Genomic DNA, 16,650 nt, shown 5'->3' with positions numbered 1-16,650 from the left:
TTAGACTTCCTCTGTTTCCCTCCTAATCTCTTTGTCTTGCTGGGGACAGGGAACTGCTTTTACGTCAGCATGCCGGCAGGACCCCCTGACTCAAGTACTGACCTGTCAGGAGCACACACGAGCCCTTCCCAGCCCGACGGCCTCCCTGCCTGGCAGACAGAGCCTCAGCCCCCACTTCAGGGAGGCCATGGAGATCAAAAGCGCCCCAGCCGCTCTCCCCCAAGTCTGGCCCTCAGGGATGTGGGCATGATCTTCCGCACCATCGAGCAGCTTACCCTCAAGCTCAACCGGCTCAAGGTAAGGGCTCGGGTCCCCAGAGCACAGTCCGTCCCCGAGACCTGTCACCCACAAGAGCTGCCTCCGCAGGAGCCCTACGTCCTGGCCTGGGGCTCTGGCCTCAGCCCGCCCGCCACCCCCAAGCACAGCCTCTTCCCCAGAGGGGCTGGAGAGCAGATGTTCCTCTCCTCCTCTTCCAGGACATGGAGCTGGCCCACAGAGAGCTGCTCAGGTCCCTCGGGGCTCAGTCATCTGGCGGCACCACACCTGTGGGCAGTTTCCACACAGAGGCAGCTAGATGGATAGAAAGCTCCCTCTCCCCTCCAGCCAAGGAGCCCCCAGCCTCTGACTCCACGGACAGCCGCGACCTGGGGCCCTGTCCGGAGGACGGTGAGTGAGGTCCTCTGGGGTTGGGGGGTGGGTGCGTGGAGAAGGCCGTCGGCTCCTGAGGAAATATCACCACACGGCTATGAGAAGATGGGGGAGCTCTGAGAAGGGGGCCCTGTTTTTTCCCCCCCAAGTACAATTCATTCACTCATTTCCTCAGCTTCAGGAGGAGGAAGCTCCCCTAAAAGTGGGAACCTTGGAACTGAACCCTCTTTTCCCCTTGAGTTCTGGAGATAACCAACCCGGAGGAACCTAGTCTCACATCCGAAACCCGCCCTTAATAAGTGGTTCAGAAGCAGATTCTGTGGGCTGGGGCCGCGGCTGTGCTCCCACTAGACAGGCAGACCCATACCTACTCATGGGTTTGGGGGCGAACAAAACAGAAGTGGGATTCAGCAGACAGCCCTTTCCAGGCCCCACGGGAAACTCTGAGGTTTCTGGTAGAGAACGCATGTCACGGGAGGATGGCACTAAAAAGCTGCTCTCACAGGCCTGAGGACTGGCCAGGAGAGACACAGGGGAGGGCCGTCTCGGAGGCCAGCTCCTCACCGCCGTCCCCACTCCCCACAGGCCCCACTCCAATGGAAGACGGCACGGCAGACACAGCCACATCCGCAGGACCGTAGCTGTCGGAACCACTGAGTCCTCACAACCCCACTCCTCCGCTAGGGACTGGCCTGAGGCAGGGCGCAGGGTGGGGAGACCCCAGACCTCCTGCCCGCGGTAGAGGCGGTTGAGGAGAAGGCTCCAGCCGAGACCCTGGGGGAGATCGCATGTTGCTTGGTCTGCTCAGATTGGAGTCAAGTGTCAGTGTCTTTCCCCCCGCCCTTCAGCCCACCCCTCCAAGGCCTCCTGTCTCCTAAGCATGCAGACTGCATCTGAAAGGCCCCCCCCTCGTCCCCACGTGCTTGTGCGCGCCTGTATGTGTGGGTGCCCTCAGACGAGCCAGTGTGAGTGTAAGGAGGCAGCTCCGGTGTAAATGCACTTTCTCCTTCCCCTCCCTTCTCCACAGGACCCCAGGCTGGGGGGGGTGTCTCCACCTCCTCTTTGTCACTTTGGTCTCCTATAAATATGTATGTCTTGTATGTGTATCTCTGCGATTGTAAATAGCTTCACCCTGTTTTGTTTCTGATCCTGGAGCACTGGGGGCAGTTACAGAGGGGCTGCTTAGGGAACAGGAGGTTCACTTGGGCCTCCTAGTTAGCGGCCCAGCTCCAGGATCAGGGCCCAGAGGTGGAGCCATCCCTGAGGCCTCCAGCTTCCAGCCTCCTTGGCCCGGTGCTGAGCTCCTCCCTCCCTCCCAGGACTTCCCATCTTCAGGGGAACTTCTTACCCCACCTGTGTCCACCCTTCCCCACCCTCTCCCTGTAGAAAACCAGTGTATCAGGTACAGAGCTGAAAACTGGGCCCCAGGACGGGGGGTAGGGGGTTGAATGCTGGAGTCCCTAAACTAACCTAGGACCATCCCCAGGGGCTACCACAGCCTTGGCCCCCGTTACCACACCCACTCCACCCCCCACTGACTAATAGAATATACACACTGTGCTAGGTGTATATATACATATATATATATAAATATATATATATAATATATAAAATATAGATATGGAAATGACTGTTTTGCTGTTAAAATAATGTATACTCTTTTATTTTCTTCCTCTCATGGTTAAGTTTTTTTTTTTTTCTTTTTTTTTTAAGAAAAGTTAAATATTCTTCAACTGTGGTGGTATGTGTGTGATTCTTGGAACCACTGTGATCAAAGATACTGTAGTTATTCCCTCTGAGACTGGTTAGCATTGGATAGAAGGAATGGAACGCAGCCCCCAGACCCAGGCCTTGCCATATTCTCTCCCGAAGCTCCAGGGCACACTTCCTGAACTTCAGTTGGGCAAACCAAGTGATACAGCCCCCACAGCTAAGACATACAAAGACACTTATCTCAGTTTAAACACACACACACAAAGCAGCAGTGGTCCCAGAGTCAAGAGCCCTCATGGGCTGCCCTCAGTGAGCTTTAGGACTTTAAAGGCAACACACACGGGAGGGTCATCTCAGAGGCCTGGCCAGATGCTGTCCGAGTCCTCTGGCAGGCTCTGACACCCTCCAGAAGCAGCTCAAACACAGCCACGCCCCCAGGACTGTAAGCATTCAGACCTCCTCTCTTTGCTCTCATTGTTGGACTAAGGGACAGATTCTCTTTCCCCTCTGTTTTTTTACCTCCTAAACCCAGCATAATGCTGAGTGCTGACCTCAGGAGCTTACGGTCTGGTTGGGCATCAGAATGAACACGTGACCCATTCTTGACAAAGTGTAGGGATGAGGACATGGGCTGTAAGGCTCCACGCAAGCTTTAGAAGGCTTCAGACTTACCTCAGTGTTTAAACTGAGATAAGTGTCTCATGCTACGCACAGGAGAGGCTGGGATGACAGGTCATTGCCAAGCACCTGTGATGTCCTCAGCGTTGCAGATTCAAAGAGCTGCTCCTGCACCCTGCTCCCTTCAGCAGCCAGCTGCCAAGGGGCCAAGCAGCAGTGCTGGCGGCTGGAGGCAGAGAGGGGACTGTGGGGGCCACAGAGCCTCACAGAGAGCAGATCTCTGTTGAGGCAATGGAAAGCGGAGTGGGGGTCGAGAGGATGTGACCAGGTTAGACGTGCTCAGAGGTGAAGAAGGACACTTCTCAGGCAGCTCCCGGAAGAGTGAACGTCAGCTCCCCAGAAGCCAGCCCTGGGCTCCGGAGGCATGGTCAGGCCATCGCGGTGGATGCAGCACTGAAGGGTGCAGTCAGGGCCCCCGCCTCTCCTGCCCCGGCACCGTCTGGGTGGCTCTGGTTTCAGGTTGCTGGCAGCAGTGGGCAGTGTTGTCAGGGTCCACGTTCAGCGCTCCGCCTCTGCTACAGACGTGATGAGGGACTCGGCACCCTCTCCAAACAGAGCAGCGCACTAGCTCAGCATGCTTTCATAAGCTGCGCCCTTGCCTCTCCAAACCCGTCCAGAGGGGGACGGGGTCTGAGAAAGTGGAATGGTGGAGCCTGGGCTCCATGCTTCTGCCCACCCACTCTTCCCTCCCACTGTGCCTGTTGGCTGCTCTCCCAAGACTTTTCCTTCTGCCTCTTAAGTCCAGAGACACTGCAAACCCTGGCATATCACATGTCCTCTGGTGATGGAGGAGGGGGTGACTGTAGGCTGGGCAAGCAAGAACTAGGTCCTGAGGAGGTGGGAGAGCAATGCCCCTGGCCCGCCACAAGCAAAGGGGCTGAGATCAACCCCCACCAGAACCATAAAGCGATTTGGCCATTTCTGGCCATATTAACACACTTTCAACAGGCATAAAGTCTAAATATTCTGAGCAGTTCTGGGACAGAGCTTTCAGACAACCTCAAGGAAAGAAGTACAGCAATAGACTTTGTTAATGATCTGAGCTTTCCCCAGGGAGGTCCAGCCCACTCGTGGAAAGGAGGCACTTCCGGGGCCCAGAATCTCTCGGGAAAAGCAGAGGGTGGGGCTAGGTGCAAGAAGCCACGGGCTCCTCCTCTTTGTGCTTGCATTTACTGATGGGGTCCCTTGGCAGCATCAACTCCTGGATCATAGTGTACGTAGGACATTGTGGGGAGAAGCAGTTTTTCTGAAAGAAGAAAGGGCATGCTGATAGCTAACAAAAGCAATGAAGGTGAATCATCCGAGGAAAAATCATCTCCTAGGATAAGGTGGGTTAGGGGCTGGGGGCGAGGGGCACGGAAAAAAAGGCGAAAAGGAGCCTGACTGCCGATCTCAGGGCGAGAGGGATGAAGGCTGTGTAGTGATGAAAGGACAGGGAAGCTACAGGGCCTGCCTTGGGAACAGAGAGCAGGAGAGGTTGATGGGGACTCACCGCCAGGGACAGCCACAGCAGCCCCACGGGGCCCTTGGACGCGCTCTTGGATTTGGCGAATTGCGCCTGGTACTGCACCACGGTGAGGAAGGCCTCCAGCCCCACCTCTGTGATGCGGTTTCCTGGCGGAAGGAGTAGACGAGGTGGCCTCGGGGCACCAATCACCTCCTTGCGGACACCCTACTAACCCCTTGCTCCTCCAGCTCACTCGCCCAGACTAACACCCGACCTGGTCCTTCACCCGAGCTCTCCTTTTTGTCTCACTTCCCTCAGTCTTTCATCTTGCTCCTCTCTGCTCTCTAATTGCCTGACCCAGAGCCCGGACCCGCCCCCGCCCCAAAGCCCCATGCAAGAGGGCCTTCAGGTGATGCCCAGCCACTGGAGAACCAGGTTCTGCCCCATGGAGCTCCATGGGGCCACCTAGTGGCCGCCGGGGGACCAGCCAGCCTCCTGAGGAAAGCAGGGGGCACTGGCAAACGTACGGAGAAGATTGAGGTGCAAGAGGATCTTGTTCCCAGGCATGAAAACTTTGCCATCGCGGTGCTCCACAGGCTCCAGGAGCGGGTTGACCATCTCAGCACCTTCCCCAACCAGCTGCTAAGGCAGAATACTAATTGCAGCAGAGGAGAGGGGAGCTGGTCAACAGGCCATTCATTCATTCATTCAACATACATGTTTTGAGGGCCGGTTATAGTCCAGGCTTTGTCCCGAGTGCTGGAGATACAAAGATAAATTAAGCCCATACCCTCAAGAAGCAGCTCTGTGCGGGGAAGCCAGAGAGTTGAGACTAATGCAGTATGGTGCTGGAGCTGACAGAGGGGAGCAGAACTGGGCAGGGGGTGGGGGCGGGGCAGACGGGAGGGACAGCTAGCCAGGCTTGGGAGCAGTCTATCCTGCAGGAGATGGCCTGGGAGCTGGCGTCTTGGTCGTGTGTGGTCCTTAGAAAGGAAGAGGGGAAAGTGCCAACAGGTGCAGAGGTGTGAAGTAGTGTTGGCATTCAAGTTCAAGATTTTCTAATAGGGAGATCAGTGAGGATAAAGGACTGCAGGGAGATGGCGCTGAAGGCAGGATGAGAGGGAAATGCAATCATCCTGGGGAGAAACAGCAGCTGCTCCCTGCCTAGGGTGGGGAGGTCTTGGAACACAGGCATACATCAGAGATGTGGGTTCGGTTCCAATAAAGTGGCTTCCCAGTGCATATAAAAGTTACGTTTATATTACAGTCTAAATGTGCAATGGCATTATGTCTAAAAAAAAAGCAAGGTATATACCTTAATTTTAAAATACCCTTGCTTTAAAAAAAAAAAAAATCTAACCATCATCTGAGCCTTCAGAGAAGCAGGGTAGTAATATCAAAGTTCACTGATGACCATAACTGTAATAATAATGGAAAAAACCTGAAATACTGAGAGAAGTAGTATTGAAAGGTAGCCCAGAGACACAAAGTGAGCAAGGGCTGTTGGGGGTAAAAATGGTACTTGCTTAATGCAGGGTTGCCACAAGCCTTCAATTTGTAATTTAAAAAATGCAGTATCTGAATCACAGTAAAGCAAAGCACAATAGCCCATGTGTGACTGCGTAAGTGCACATAGCCCTTGGGCAGCTGACTCCACTGTGGGGGGCAGGCGCTACGGAGTCAGTAGTCCAGGAAGGTTTTCAAAGCAAGGGACAAGTTGGTCCATGTTGAAAGAGGAAAGGGAGGCTGCAAGGGCAAAGGGGAGGGTCTCAAGTTGCTGTGAAGGCAGTGCCACAACCAGGAAAACACCCTGCCCCTCACCGGGGAGCTGCTGGCAGGGCCAAAGGGCTCTGTCCCCTCTGCAACTGTGGGTGTGGTGGAGATGAACAGATGGCATTTGGGGAGCAGACTGGAGGCAAGGATCAAAAATGGGGCTCCTAATAGAAGGTGAGGGGCACTGAGCTCTGTTACCCCCTGCAAGCCCAGGCTGGGATAGGAAGCAGGCAGGATCGAGGGCGCAATGCCAGGAGAAGTGGCTGCTGCCACAGGACAGGACTGGAGACTCCTTCCCAGGAGGGGCTGGGGGCCTGGACCCCGGGGACGTGCTCCCCACCCCACTTCTCCCAGCCTACCTCAGACTCCATGAGGATGCTGCGCTTCTCTTTGCTCCCAGTCTTGGCCCCCTTTCCCTTGCTTAGTTTCTGCTCAGGGATGGTTACTTCTAGAGTAGGAAGAGGAGCCAGAATGCACAGGGCAGACCTCTGCCACCACCCAGTTTCCCCAGAGAAAGGCTGGGGCGAGGAAAGGGTCTCCTCGCACTGTGGGCTCGGGTACAGTAGAAATAGAGCTGGAGGGGGGCTCCAGCCAGGCAGGGTGGGGGATTCCTCCTCCGAGAGCGGAGCCACAGGGGTCCAGCCCAGGGAACCAGTGTGGAGTGCAGTGAGTGGGGCTGGTTGGGGTTTCCAACAGCATCCACAAGAAGGCTAGCTCAGGGCAGGCGGCTCCTCCTGCCCAGGGCTGCGCCTTCATCCACAACCTGCAGGCGGTGCCAGCACTTACTCCCCTTGCCTGCCTTTGCGGAGTCTTCTTTCTTAGGGGTTCCTTGTGTAGGTGACTGCCCAGGCCCTGACTTCTCCTCTTTCTTCACCACTTCCTGTGGAGGAGGTAAGAAGAGAGATGAGAGTCCTGCCTCTCTGGGGGATGGGAAGCAGATATGGGAAGCGGTCGGCACTAGGACTCTGGGCCTGAGATGGACCTTCAAAGACCTTCCAGCCTCCACCCCACTTGTTTATCAAGGGAAGCTTCCTCCCCTATTCGTCCAGCGCCCAAGACTCTGCTGCCCCCACCCAGCACACCTACCCCTGACTTCTCCTTTTTCTTGCCCAGACCCTTGGGTGTCTTCACTGTCTGCGTCTTGTCCTTCTCCACCAATGCAAAACTGCTGACCCCCATCAGCTGATTCTTGTCACGCTCTGTTTTGGAGTCCCCATGCCGAGAGGTGGAAGGCTGTGCTCACAAATTGGGGGCGGGGCGGGGGGGGGGAGGATGGAAGAGGAAGAAGGCAGTGTCCCTTCCCTCATGCCTGGGTGGCAATCAGGCTGGCAGCATCCCCATCCAAATCTCCCTGCTTAAATGCTAACATAATTTGTTTGGGACTCTTACAGGGCATTTTGGGGACAAATAGCAGAGGGATCCTGGGATGAGTTTGGGGGTGGGGGTGGGAGGGTAGGAAAGGCATTTCGACTCATACTGAGGGGAGAAAACTGTAGCTAACATTTTAAACTAAGTGCTAGGCGCTTTTCCAAGTGCATTAGCTGAATTTATTCATTTAATCCTCTCAACAATCCTATGAAGTAGACACAGTTATCCCCATTTTACAGATGAGGAAACTGGGGCCCCGAGAGGTTCAGTCACACGCCCAAGGTCTCAAGCTGTTTTGTGGATGAGCCAGATTCCAAGTCCCTGCGGTCTATAAATCTAGTCCTTTCTCTTAACCAACACACTCTGCCCTCAGCGGAGTGGCTCTGCAGTTAGAGACCAAACTTTTGTTGGATGTGTGCTGAGGTCGGAGAGAAAAACGGTCACAACATAGGAAGAGAAGATGGGTTAGGACACGTCCAGCCGTCTGAAAGCGGCCGACCTGAGAAGCGGTTCAGCTCTCCGGCTCGGGGCGCTCCTCACCGATCGCGAGCGCTCCTGCGAACCTTTCTCCAGCAGGAGGCGCCGGCGCTCCACCACCTCGGTATGTGTCAGCTCAAAGGGGCGCAGGACCTGGGGTGGGACGGCACCTCGCCATCAGCCATCCGGGGAGCGGGGACTGGGAGCCGGGGGTCTCTCCCTGGCCCCGCCTATCCCGCACACCTACCTCAGCCAGCTTCAGGGCGCCCTTGTCCTGGATGCGGTTGTGGGCCAGGGACAGCCAGAGCAGGGAGCGATTGAGCCGGAGGCCCTGCAGGGGTGGGGAGGGGCAGTGAGCCAGCCGGCTGGCCCCGGGTGCCGCAGCTCGCGTGGGACCCTGCCCGCTGCGCACGCACATCTGCGATGTAGCCCGCGCCCTCGTCCCCGATGTGGTTGAAGCCCAGGTTGAGCGAGACCAGGGTCCGGTTGCAGCTGTGCAGCGTAGACAGAGCCTGACCCAGGAGCTGCGCCCCGTGGTCGTCGATGTTGTTGTTCCGCAGAGACAAATGCGTGATCCTGGGCAACGGGAGGGAGAAGGCGGGTCTCGGGAAATCTGGGATCCTGGGCGGTTCGGTAACCTCGGAAAACTTGGGGGCATGAGGAGGGCCATTCGGGTCTGAGGGTGGAGGAACTGAGGGTTCTTGGGGAGGTGCTAGAGGGACAAGGCAGGGTGGGAACCAAGGATGACGGGATGGGGGATGAGCCCAGAGAAAGGGGGTGAGGGGAAGGAGTCTCACGTGCTGTCTGCTGCCATGAGCTTGTGGTAGGACTGCTCCGGCAGTGGGTTCCCCTCCAGAGACACCTTCCTGAGGGTGGGGGAGATCTGAGACCCAAGAGACACCACTGAGGCCAGGTGAGGGGAGGGGACAGAGGGAGGGTGGGGTTCTGGCGAGCAGCTTGGGAACATGCCCCACCCCCCAGCTCCCTGACACAGGAAATTATCTGTGACCCTTCTCCAGACTAGAAATCCAGAAGTGTGCCATGTGAAGGGGCTGCTCTCCAGAGTTAGTGACAGGAGCCTCTAAGATGGTACAGGAGCCCCTCAGATGACCCCAGTGATCCCCACTTCTTGGTATCCATGCCCCAGTGTAACCCTCTCCCCTTGAGTGTGGCTGACCTAGTGACTCACTTCTAATGAATAAGCAAAGGGCAAAGCGATGAGAGGTCACTTTCAAGTTTAGGTTACAAAAAGGCTGTGGTTTCCAGCTGGGGTGCTCTCTGGTACTAGCTGCCGGGTGGTGAGAACACCCAGATGACCTAGGGAAGGCTCACAAGTGGAGGCACTGCAGCCAATCAGCTGCTATGTAAGTGAGCTTGGTTCCCAATGCTCCACCACCACCACCCTGCACCCCCCAGAATGACGGCAACCCCAGCCAACAGCCTTACTGCAACCCCACTGAGACCCTGAGCCAAAGGCGCCAGCTAACCTACACCTGGATTTAACTCACAGAAACTGTAAGATAATAAACGTTTGTTGTTTTAAGCCACTATAATTTGCGGTAACTTGTTACACAGCAACAGTTACCCATTACATGACCCCTCCACAGGGCAGTGGCTTCTCCAACAGTATTGACATGTTGGAGGTCTTTTTCCAAGTCACAACAAACAAGGAACTAATGGCTGTAAATTTCTCTGTTAAAAAATTTCTCCCATGGAAAAAAAAAAAAATTCTTTCATGTCTGCCCAACATTTCAGCCTGGCTCATCTAGCATCTGAACCTGATTGCATTTATTTTTTATTATTTTATTATGTTGATCTGACTTATTTTTACATATTAAGATGAATTCAATAGTTTTGTTTTTTTTTTTCTTGCTGGCTAAATTGTTTCTAATTACCCTGATAGAATGAACAAAGAGCTCCAGCTGAAGGAGACAAAAGCCCTGCCCTCAAGAAGCATCCCTTCCATCCACGGAAGACAAGTGGGGAGGCCAGCCAGTGATGGTGGGAAGGTCTGTAAAGCAGAAGTCAAGGGTGCAAGGGGAGCCTCAGTAAAGAGCAGCCAAATCAGCTGTGTTCTTTCTACAACAACCATGCCTGTAGTCATTACTTCACACTTGGCTCTGACTCCCTCCTATACAGGAATGCCCCTTCAGGTTCCCTGCCTGGCCTCTTCCTATTCCTCCTTCAAGGCTCAGCTTAGTAACCGCCTCCTCCAGGCAGCCTTCCATGTCTCCCATAAAATATCCACCACTACAGTCCCCACACTGCCCTGCAGTATTCTTTGCTATGCCCTTTTCCCTCCCTCACAGGACTGCTAGTTCCTGTAGGAGAAGAACCAGTCCCTGGTTCAGCGTCAGAGCCCAGGCAGTGAGGAACCAGGGAGGCAGGACTGATGAACAGGAGATGAAATGAGGCCCCAAAGGTAGGCTCTTTAGGTGCTGGTGTAGACAGAAAAGGGGACTCTACAGCTTGTCAGATGGGAACTTCAGAACCCCCACAGACACTAGCAGCACCCTCTCCACAGGGATGCCAGCCCAGGCCACAGGAGCTGGAACTTGTCCCCCTTGTTCCCAAACTGCTCCCTTTGGACCACCCAGCCAGCCCGTCTACCCAGGTCTCCTCCCGGCTTGCCTGTTCCCCTCTGCTGACCTGAGCGTGGATGAGCAGAGAGGCAAGAGGGCGACGAAGGTAGTCAGGGTCTTATCAGTCAGCCCCACCTTCCACAAGCTGGAAACGAAACGGTGAATCGCAGCTGGAGCATCACCTCCTTCCCATTTGTCCTTCCCAGCCGCTGTGATAACCCAGCCACACCCTTCCTCATTCCCCTCTTCCCTCAACTCCCCAGGGTCTTCCATGCCCCTTCCGTTCTTTCTCCCATAGGAGCCTGACGCCCCCACTGGCCTCCTGCCCCTTCCGCAGCCCCGGTCCCCTACCCCTATGCCCCCTCACTTGATGGCCTGCAGCTGGCTGAGGGAGGGCAGACACTTCGAGAAGATACCCAGGATCCGCTCCTCAACCTTCCAACCTGCGGAAGGAGAGAAGGAAGGCACCTCTGGCCGGAGGGGTAAGGTGGGGTGGGGGACGGCGGGTGGGAGGGGCAGTGCGCGGAGGAGGCCTCACCGCGAATGTAGATTTCCTTCACGGACTTGTCCTCCGGCTCCAGCTCCACCTGGATGGTGGGCCGGAAGAACACGTATTTGCTCTCCAGGCTGTTGAGGCTGCAGGACCCCGACAAACGCTGGTCATCTGGAAGGCAGGGAGGGATGCGAGGAGCCAGGGAAGGAGGGAGAGGATAGAGTCACCGCCCCGGGCCCCACGATCCGGCCAACCTACGGGTGCAAGAGAGGCCGGGACAGCCCCCACGGAGAGACAGGAGAGCCCCCGCAACAACCCCCCACACCTGCCTCCCCACCCACCCCCTTGAATTCCACCCCCCTCAGTCACACGCACAATGCCCTGCGTCCCCGCCGTTCCGCCCGCCGTGCGATGGGAGGCTGGGGATGGCCGCGGTGGCCCTGGCAGACACCCTGGCGGCTCCGCTGTCACTCACCTACTGTGGGCTTCTCCGACGTAGAGGCCGAGGGGGCGAAGGTCGGCTGCGGGCGGGGTCGGGTGACCACTTTGGGGAAGTCCGTGTAGCCCCACCGCGTGCAGAGCTCAGCGAAATCCACCTCGAGGATGCCGGTGCACTGGTACTCCTCTGCCGGGGCGGGGCGAGAGTGGGCGGGAAAGGGCCGAGCCGCGCGGAGCTCGCCAGCTGGAGCCCAAGGCCGCCACCAGAGGGCAGCAGAGACCAGAGGACGCCCCACCCAGCCCCGCGCCCCCTCCGGCCTGGGATCCGGGCCCAGCGCCGCGTTCCCACGCTCGCCTGCGCGGGGCTTCTGGCCTCGGGGCGGCCTGGAGCCCCTCCATAGAGGCAGACATCCTTACGGCCATTTTTAACATGTAAGATGCGTTCTAGAGACCGACACTGAAAACACTTGGCAGGAAACTGGGAAATCGAGACCTGGAAGAAGGGACTAACGGGCTTGGAATGTCGACAAGGCGGGCGCCTCGGCTCCTCCTCCCACCCCGTGGGTCAAGGCCGCTTCCAGAACTCCGGCTCTCCGCTCCCTGGGGTTGGGGGGAGGGGACCTCTGCCTCCCGAGCCCAGCCACCTCCCCTGTTCCTTCCTTGTGGGGACTGCCCAGGGCCACGCGAGGAAAGAAGGCCCAGACCTGATGTGAGAAAAGGAAGGAACCCACAAGGACCTCTCCATCTCCCCACCCCACTCCCCCACCCCTACTCCCCCCACCTGACGCGCAGACTGAGGCCAAGCAGGGCGGTAGGCTCTATTTAAGAAACATGGATAGAGCCCCTACTCCTGTCCCACACTGTTCTAAGTGCTTTGGAAATCTTAACTCATTCAGGAGTTGTAGTAATTCAGGCAGATGCCCAGCACTTCCCATCCAGAGGGGTCTGCAGGCCTGAGGTGTCAGTACCCAAAGATGCCTGCTCTTCTCTGCTCCTACATGGGCCTCCCAGCAAGAAGTGGTTCCTTTAGATGGGAAGGGGTGTCCCAGCAAAGGGGAGACTCTGGAGGCAGAGGGTGGGCTTGATGCCAGCCTGAAAGGCAGCCTGGAAACTCTGCAGCAACATCACCCAGGCCACAGGCTGCAGGGGCTGTGCCCAGAGAAGAGAATTCCTGCAGCTGACAGCGGGGAGGCTGCGCGCAGGGTGTGGGCCACTGGGAGATTATGTGCTCAGCACGGGGAGGGCAAATGAGAGGAGGCACTGGGAGGTGAGGGGAAGCCCCTTGTACAGCTGACTCCTGCACGGGCCTGCTTTCCCAAGCTCCTCTCTCTACTGGGAGAACCCCTCCATCCTTCCTTGCTTCACTCACACCATCTTCTCTAAACAGAGATTCTCAAATTTTAACATCTGTCTGTAAGAATCATCAGGAAAGCCTGTTAAGAATTTCCTGAGCCCCATCCCTCCTGGATTCTGATCCCATAGTCTAAGCAGAGTCCATGAATCTGCATTTCCAACAAGCTCACTGTGCATGTCCAACTCTTTGTGACCCCATGGACTGTAGCCCGCCAGGCTCCTCTGTCCATGCGGATTCTCCAGGCAAGAGTACTGGAGTGAGTTGTCAGGCCCTCCTTCAGGGGATCTTCCTGACCCAGGGATTGAACCCAGTCTTGTGTGTCTCCTGCATGGGCAGGTGCATTTTTTACCCACTGAGCCACCTGGGAAGCCCTAACAAGTTCACAGATGACGCCAAAGATGGACCAAGGAGAGCACCCGAGAACCCCGTTCTAGAACAGCATGCCCCTGATGATGGAAATATTCCACATCTGGGCTTCAGCTAGCAGCCACTCAGTGAGCAGCAGAGCCCTGAAAGGGCCTTGCTCCTACTTCCCTCCCCTCTCACACTCCCTCCTCATGCTCACTGTGAGCTTACCTCATAGCTTCTTGAAAGGAAGCCACCAGATGGGGTTTTCTCTAAATCTGTAAACCTTCCTGCATCTGCCTTCACTCTCTGCCCTATATGAACCCTGCCACAGTGCCCCATGTGGCCACAGTGCCCCTGCTAAAGCTTCTGTGACCATGTGGCCATGTCCTGTTATCACTCCCTTTCTGCCTGACCTCTCTGGCTCCTCTGTCAGCTCCTCCTCCTCTAAGATCCCTGAGGCTGGGTTCTGAGCCCTTTCCTGTCTCTGGCTCCACTCCCTCCCTTCCCAGGGGAATCTGTTTTATCCCCAGGGTTTAAATGCACCCAAACATCAGCGCCTCCCAATTCACATCTCCAGACCTGACATCATCTCACTGCTCCAGACCCTTCCATCCAGCTGCTCAGCCAACACCAAACCCTTGGAAATCTCTCACAGGTTCTTCCTTCATGCATGCCTGTCTCCATGGATGGCCCTTTAACCCATCCCACGTCCAGTACAGAAACATGGAATCATTCTTGCTGCCTCCCTCACTTCCCCTCCCCCCACCATCCACTAATTCACCTACTCTTTTTCTACCATGGAAGTATTTTTCCAAGAAGCCTAACCCAGCTCCCCATCACCTTCCTCACCTGGGCTATTAAAATGCCTCGTAACTCATCTCCCTGCCCCCATTCCCTCCCTCTGCTACTCCATTTCCCACACAGCAGCCAGAGTGGGGTGTGTATGTGTGTGTGTGTGGGGGGGTGGGTGGGTGTGTGTGAGATGTGGCTGGGTTCATATCTATAGGAGATTCTAAACTGTCTTGTTTTTCCTTCTAGAAAATGCTCTTTCTCCAGCTCCTATAGCTCCCCTCCCACAGCCACCAGCACTGACAAGGAGATGGCACCTGACCAAGGTCTGATATCAGAGCGTTTTCTCCAAGTTGTTTTTCTGTGAGTCCAGAGATCGCAAGTTCCTGTCTGTCTTCAATGCAAAGTGGTGGTTTGAATCAAGAAGGCTTCCAATCAATTCCCCTTTGTGGATAATTAGTTTGGGTTGGGGTTCTATCACTTGCAACACAAAAAGCCACACTCATATGCATACTTTTCCAATGATGTTTGATTCCTAGAGAATGTATATTCCATTCCAGCTGGACTGTGTCCATCTCATTCTGTCTCTATCGGACCTGGCTACAGAGCAGACTTCAAAAACGTAATTGTTGGAATAAATGTCTATAAAACTCAAAGTCACTCTTGGCAGTGCCCCTGCATCTTCCCATCACTCCCTGGACCCTCTTCTCTCATACAAATTGGCACATCTTATTTTATTTGTCAGCATCCCAAACCAGTGTGGGTTCTTTAAGATCAAGTTCAATACAAACATCTGCCAAACTGGGTTGTAGGAACTGTGCTGGAACTGTGCTGGGACTGAAACTGTGATTCATATCCCAGGATGGAGCAGGGCGCTTGAAATGGGTGTGCAATGTATGTTTGTTGAGTGAACAAGTGAATTTGCAGTTTATAAAAATACTCTCACCATCAACTCTATTGTGCCTCCTCACAATAGGCAGGGCAGGACTCCACAGTACAGAGAAGAAACAAGCCTAATAACATGTGAATACCCAATAGTGTGACCACTTACAACACTCTTACCACGTGCCAGGAGCTATTTACATTCACATACCAAACTCCTGAAGGAGATCAGCCCTGGGATTTCTTTGGAGGGAATGATGCTAAAGCTGAAACTCCAGTACTTTGGCCACCTCATGTGAAGAGTTGACTCATTGGAAAAGACTTTGATGCTGGGAGGGATTGGGGGCAGGAGGAGAAGGGGACGACAGAAGATGAGATGGCTGGATGGCATCACTGACTCGATGGACATGAATCTGAGTGAACTCCGGGAGTTGGTGATGGACAGGGAGGCCTGGCGTGCTGCGATTCATGGGGTCGCAAAGAGTCAGACACGACTGAGCGACTGAACTGAACTGAACTGAACCGAACTTCCGCCTGTGGAGTCCTTTTCCACACAGCCCTCCTTAGCACTAGAAATTCTATTATTATCTGCCAGTATTTGGTAGTATATTACTACTACTTCGCCCGCTAGTGCCTGACGCAACGACGACGCCCCATCCAGTCTGGCTAATCCGAGGGACGAGGGGCTGGTGGGAGTGCGTGGAGCCGAAGCCTAGAGGCCTAGCCCCCCAACCCCGTCACCAGCGTACCGGGGTTTTTGGGCTCCTCCTCGCCCACCGGCGGCAGAACGGTCGCCGGCTTCTCCTTGGCCGCGCGATCCCCCTTCTTGGTCACTGCACCCGATGATTTCTGGATCCCGGGACGCGGGGCCCTGGGTGAGGTCGCGGGTGGTGCGCTTGCCTCGCCCGACATGCCTCTGCCGTCCGCAGCGACTCTGGGGACCCTCACGGGGGCGAGGAGGCAGGACCAGACCCCGTGGGGTTTGCCTTGGAGGTGCCTGAATCAAGGGTCTCTATTTCCGCCTGCACCAGCTGGACCCGCCTGCGGTGGCGTCGCCTCCGCGTCCCTCTCCACGACAACCGCGCGAGGTGGGCCGGCCCGCGGGCAAAGGGCAATCGCGGAGCGCACGCGAGGCCGCCAGAGGGCACCACAGAGTCACTAGTAGGAGGCGGGGCCCGGAGGGCGGAGCCACGGAGGAGGACACCCAGGAAGGGCGGAGTCAGGGCACAGTGGGCCCGACTGGGCGGCAGGGGGTCACAAGAGCAGAGGAGCCCGCGAGGGCCGCGGTGAGAAAGGAGAAGAACCTGGGCGGGGCTGTGGAGGAGGGAGACGAGTGGATCCCCGACTGGACCCGACCGGACCAAAGGAGGGGGCGGGGCTAGGGCAAGATCAGGGCGGAGAGGTGGGGCTGAGGGGGCGGGCTAGGAGCCTTCCAAAGTCATCCGCGAAACTGACCCAGGGGTCAACTCAGCGTATTAGGGGTCATGGCTGTCGGAGGAACCTAGGAAAGAGTCCGGGCAGGGACAGATCCAGTCTCCGGGGTCCGTCCTCCTCTCCTGTAAGGAGACGGCCCTTGGTGGAAGAATCCCAGAGAGACCCGCAGAATTGGCGAGTTGGCGTGGCTCTTGGTTTGTAATCTCGACCCCATATATTTAGCTTG

The 16,650-nt window shown here is 56.1% G+C and overlaps 2 protein-coding genes across 16 annotated transcripts in view; one reads left to right on the top strand and one right to left on the bottom strand.

Moving 5' to 3' along the window:
* Nucleotides 1–2,279, top strand: part of ARHGEF11 (Rho guanine nucleotide exchange factor 11) — a 112,224-nt gene extending 109,945 nt beyond the window's left edge. For all 11 annotated transcript variants that reach the window (XM_027976632.3, XM_042255782.2, XM_027976628.3 and 8 more), the window contains 3 exons: nucleotides 50–297; nucleotides 477–666; nucleotides 1,234–2,279. In XM_027976632.3, the coding sequence (XP_027832433.1) occupies nucleotides 50–297; nucleotides 477–666; nucleotides 1,234–1,289 (494 nt within the window). In that variant the 3' untranslated portion in view covers nucleotides 1,290–2,279. The remainder of the gene's footprint in view (nucleotides 1–49; nucleotides 298–476; nucleotides 667–1,233) is intronic.
* Nucleotides 2,280–2,281: 2 nt separating this feature from the next.
* LRRC71 (leucine rich repeat containing 71) lies at nucleotides 2,282–16,041 on the bottom strand. 5 transcript variants are annotated; one of them, XM_027976638.3, is made up of 16 exons: nucleotides 15,740–16,041; nucleotides 11,655–11,804; nucleotides 11,225–11,350; nucleotides 11,054–11,129; nucleotides 10,754–10,831; nucleotides 8,902–8,970; nucleotides 8,521–8,680; nucleotides 8,352–8,435; nucleotides 8,168–8,257; nucleotides 7,346–7,492; nucleotides 7,046–7,139; nucleotides 6,619–6,707; nucleotides 5,204–5,245; nucleotides 5,014–5,128; nucleotides 4,532–4,653; nucleotides 2,282–4,285 (listed from the first exon to the last, which is right to left on the bottom strand). In XM_027976638.3, the coding sequence occupies exons 1-16, from the start codon at nucleotides 15,900–15,902 to the stop codon at nucleotides 4,166–4,168; spliced, it is 1,725 nt and encodes a 574-aa protein (XP_027832439.1). In that variant the 5' UTR covers nucleotides 15,903–16,041; the 3' UTR covers nucleotides 2,282–4,165. The 5 variants fall into 5 exon arrangements, with proteins under 5 accessions (XP_027832439.1, XP_027832447.1, XP_027832451.1 ...); XM_027976646.3 differs by having other exon boundaries at nucleotides 5,014–5,125; XM_027976650.3 differs by lacking the exon at nucleotides 5,204–5,245.
* Between the last annotated feature and the right edge of the window lie 609 nt (nucleotides 16,042–16,650).

The sequence above is a fragment of the Ovis aries genome, chromosome 1 (assembly GCF_016772045.2).
Source record: "Ovis aries strain OAR_USU_Benz2616 breed Rambouillet chromosome 1, ARS-UI_Ramb_v3.0, whole genome shotgun sequence".
In the NCBI taxonomy this organism is placed as follows: domain Eukaryota; kingdom Metazoa; phylum Chordata; class Mammalia; order Artiodactyla; family Bovidae; genus Ovis; species Ovis aries.
Note: the sequence above shows the minus strand (reverse complement) of the source record. Positions and strands in the feature narration are given on the sequence as shown.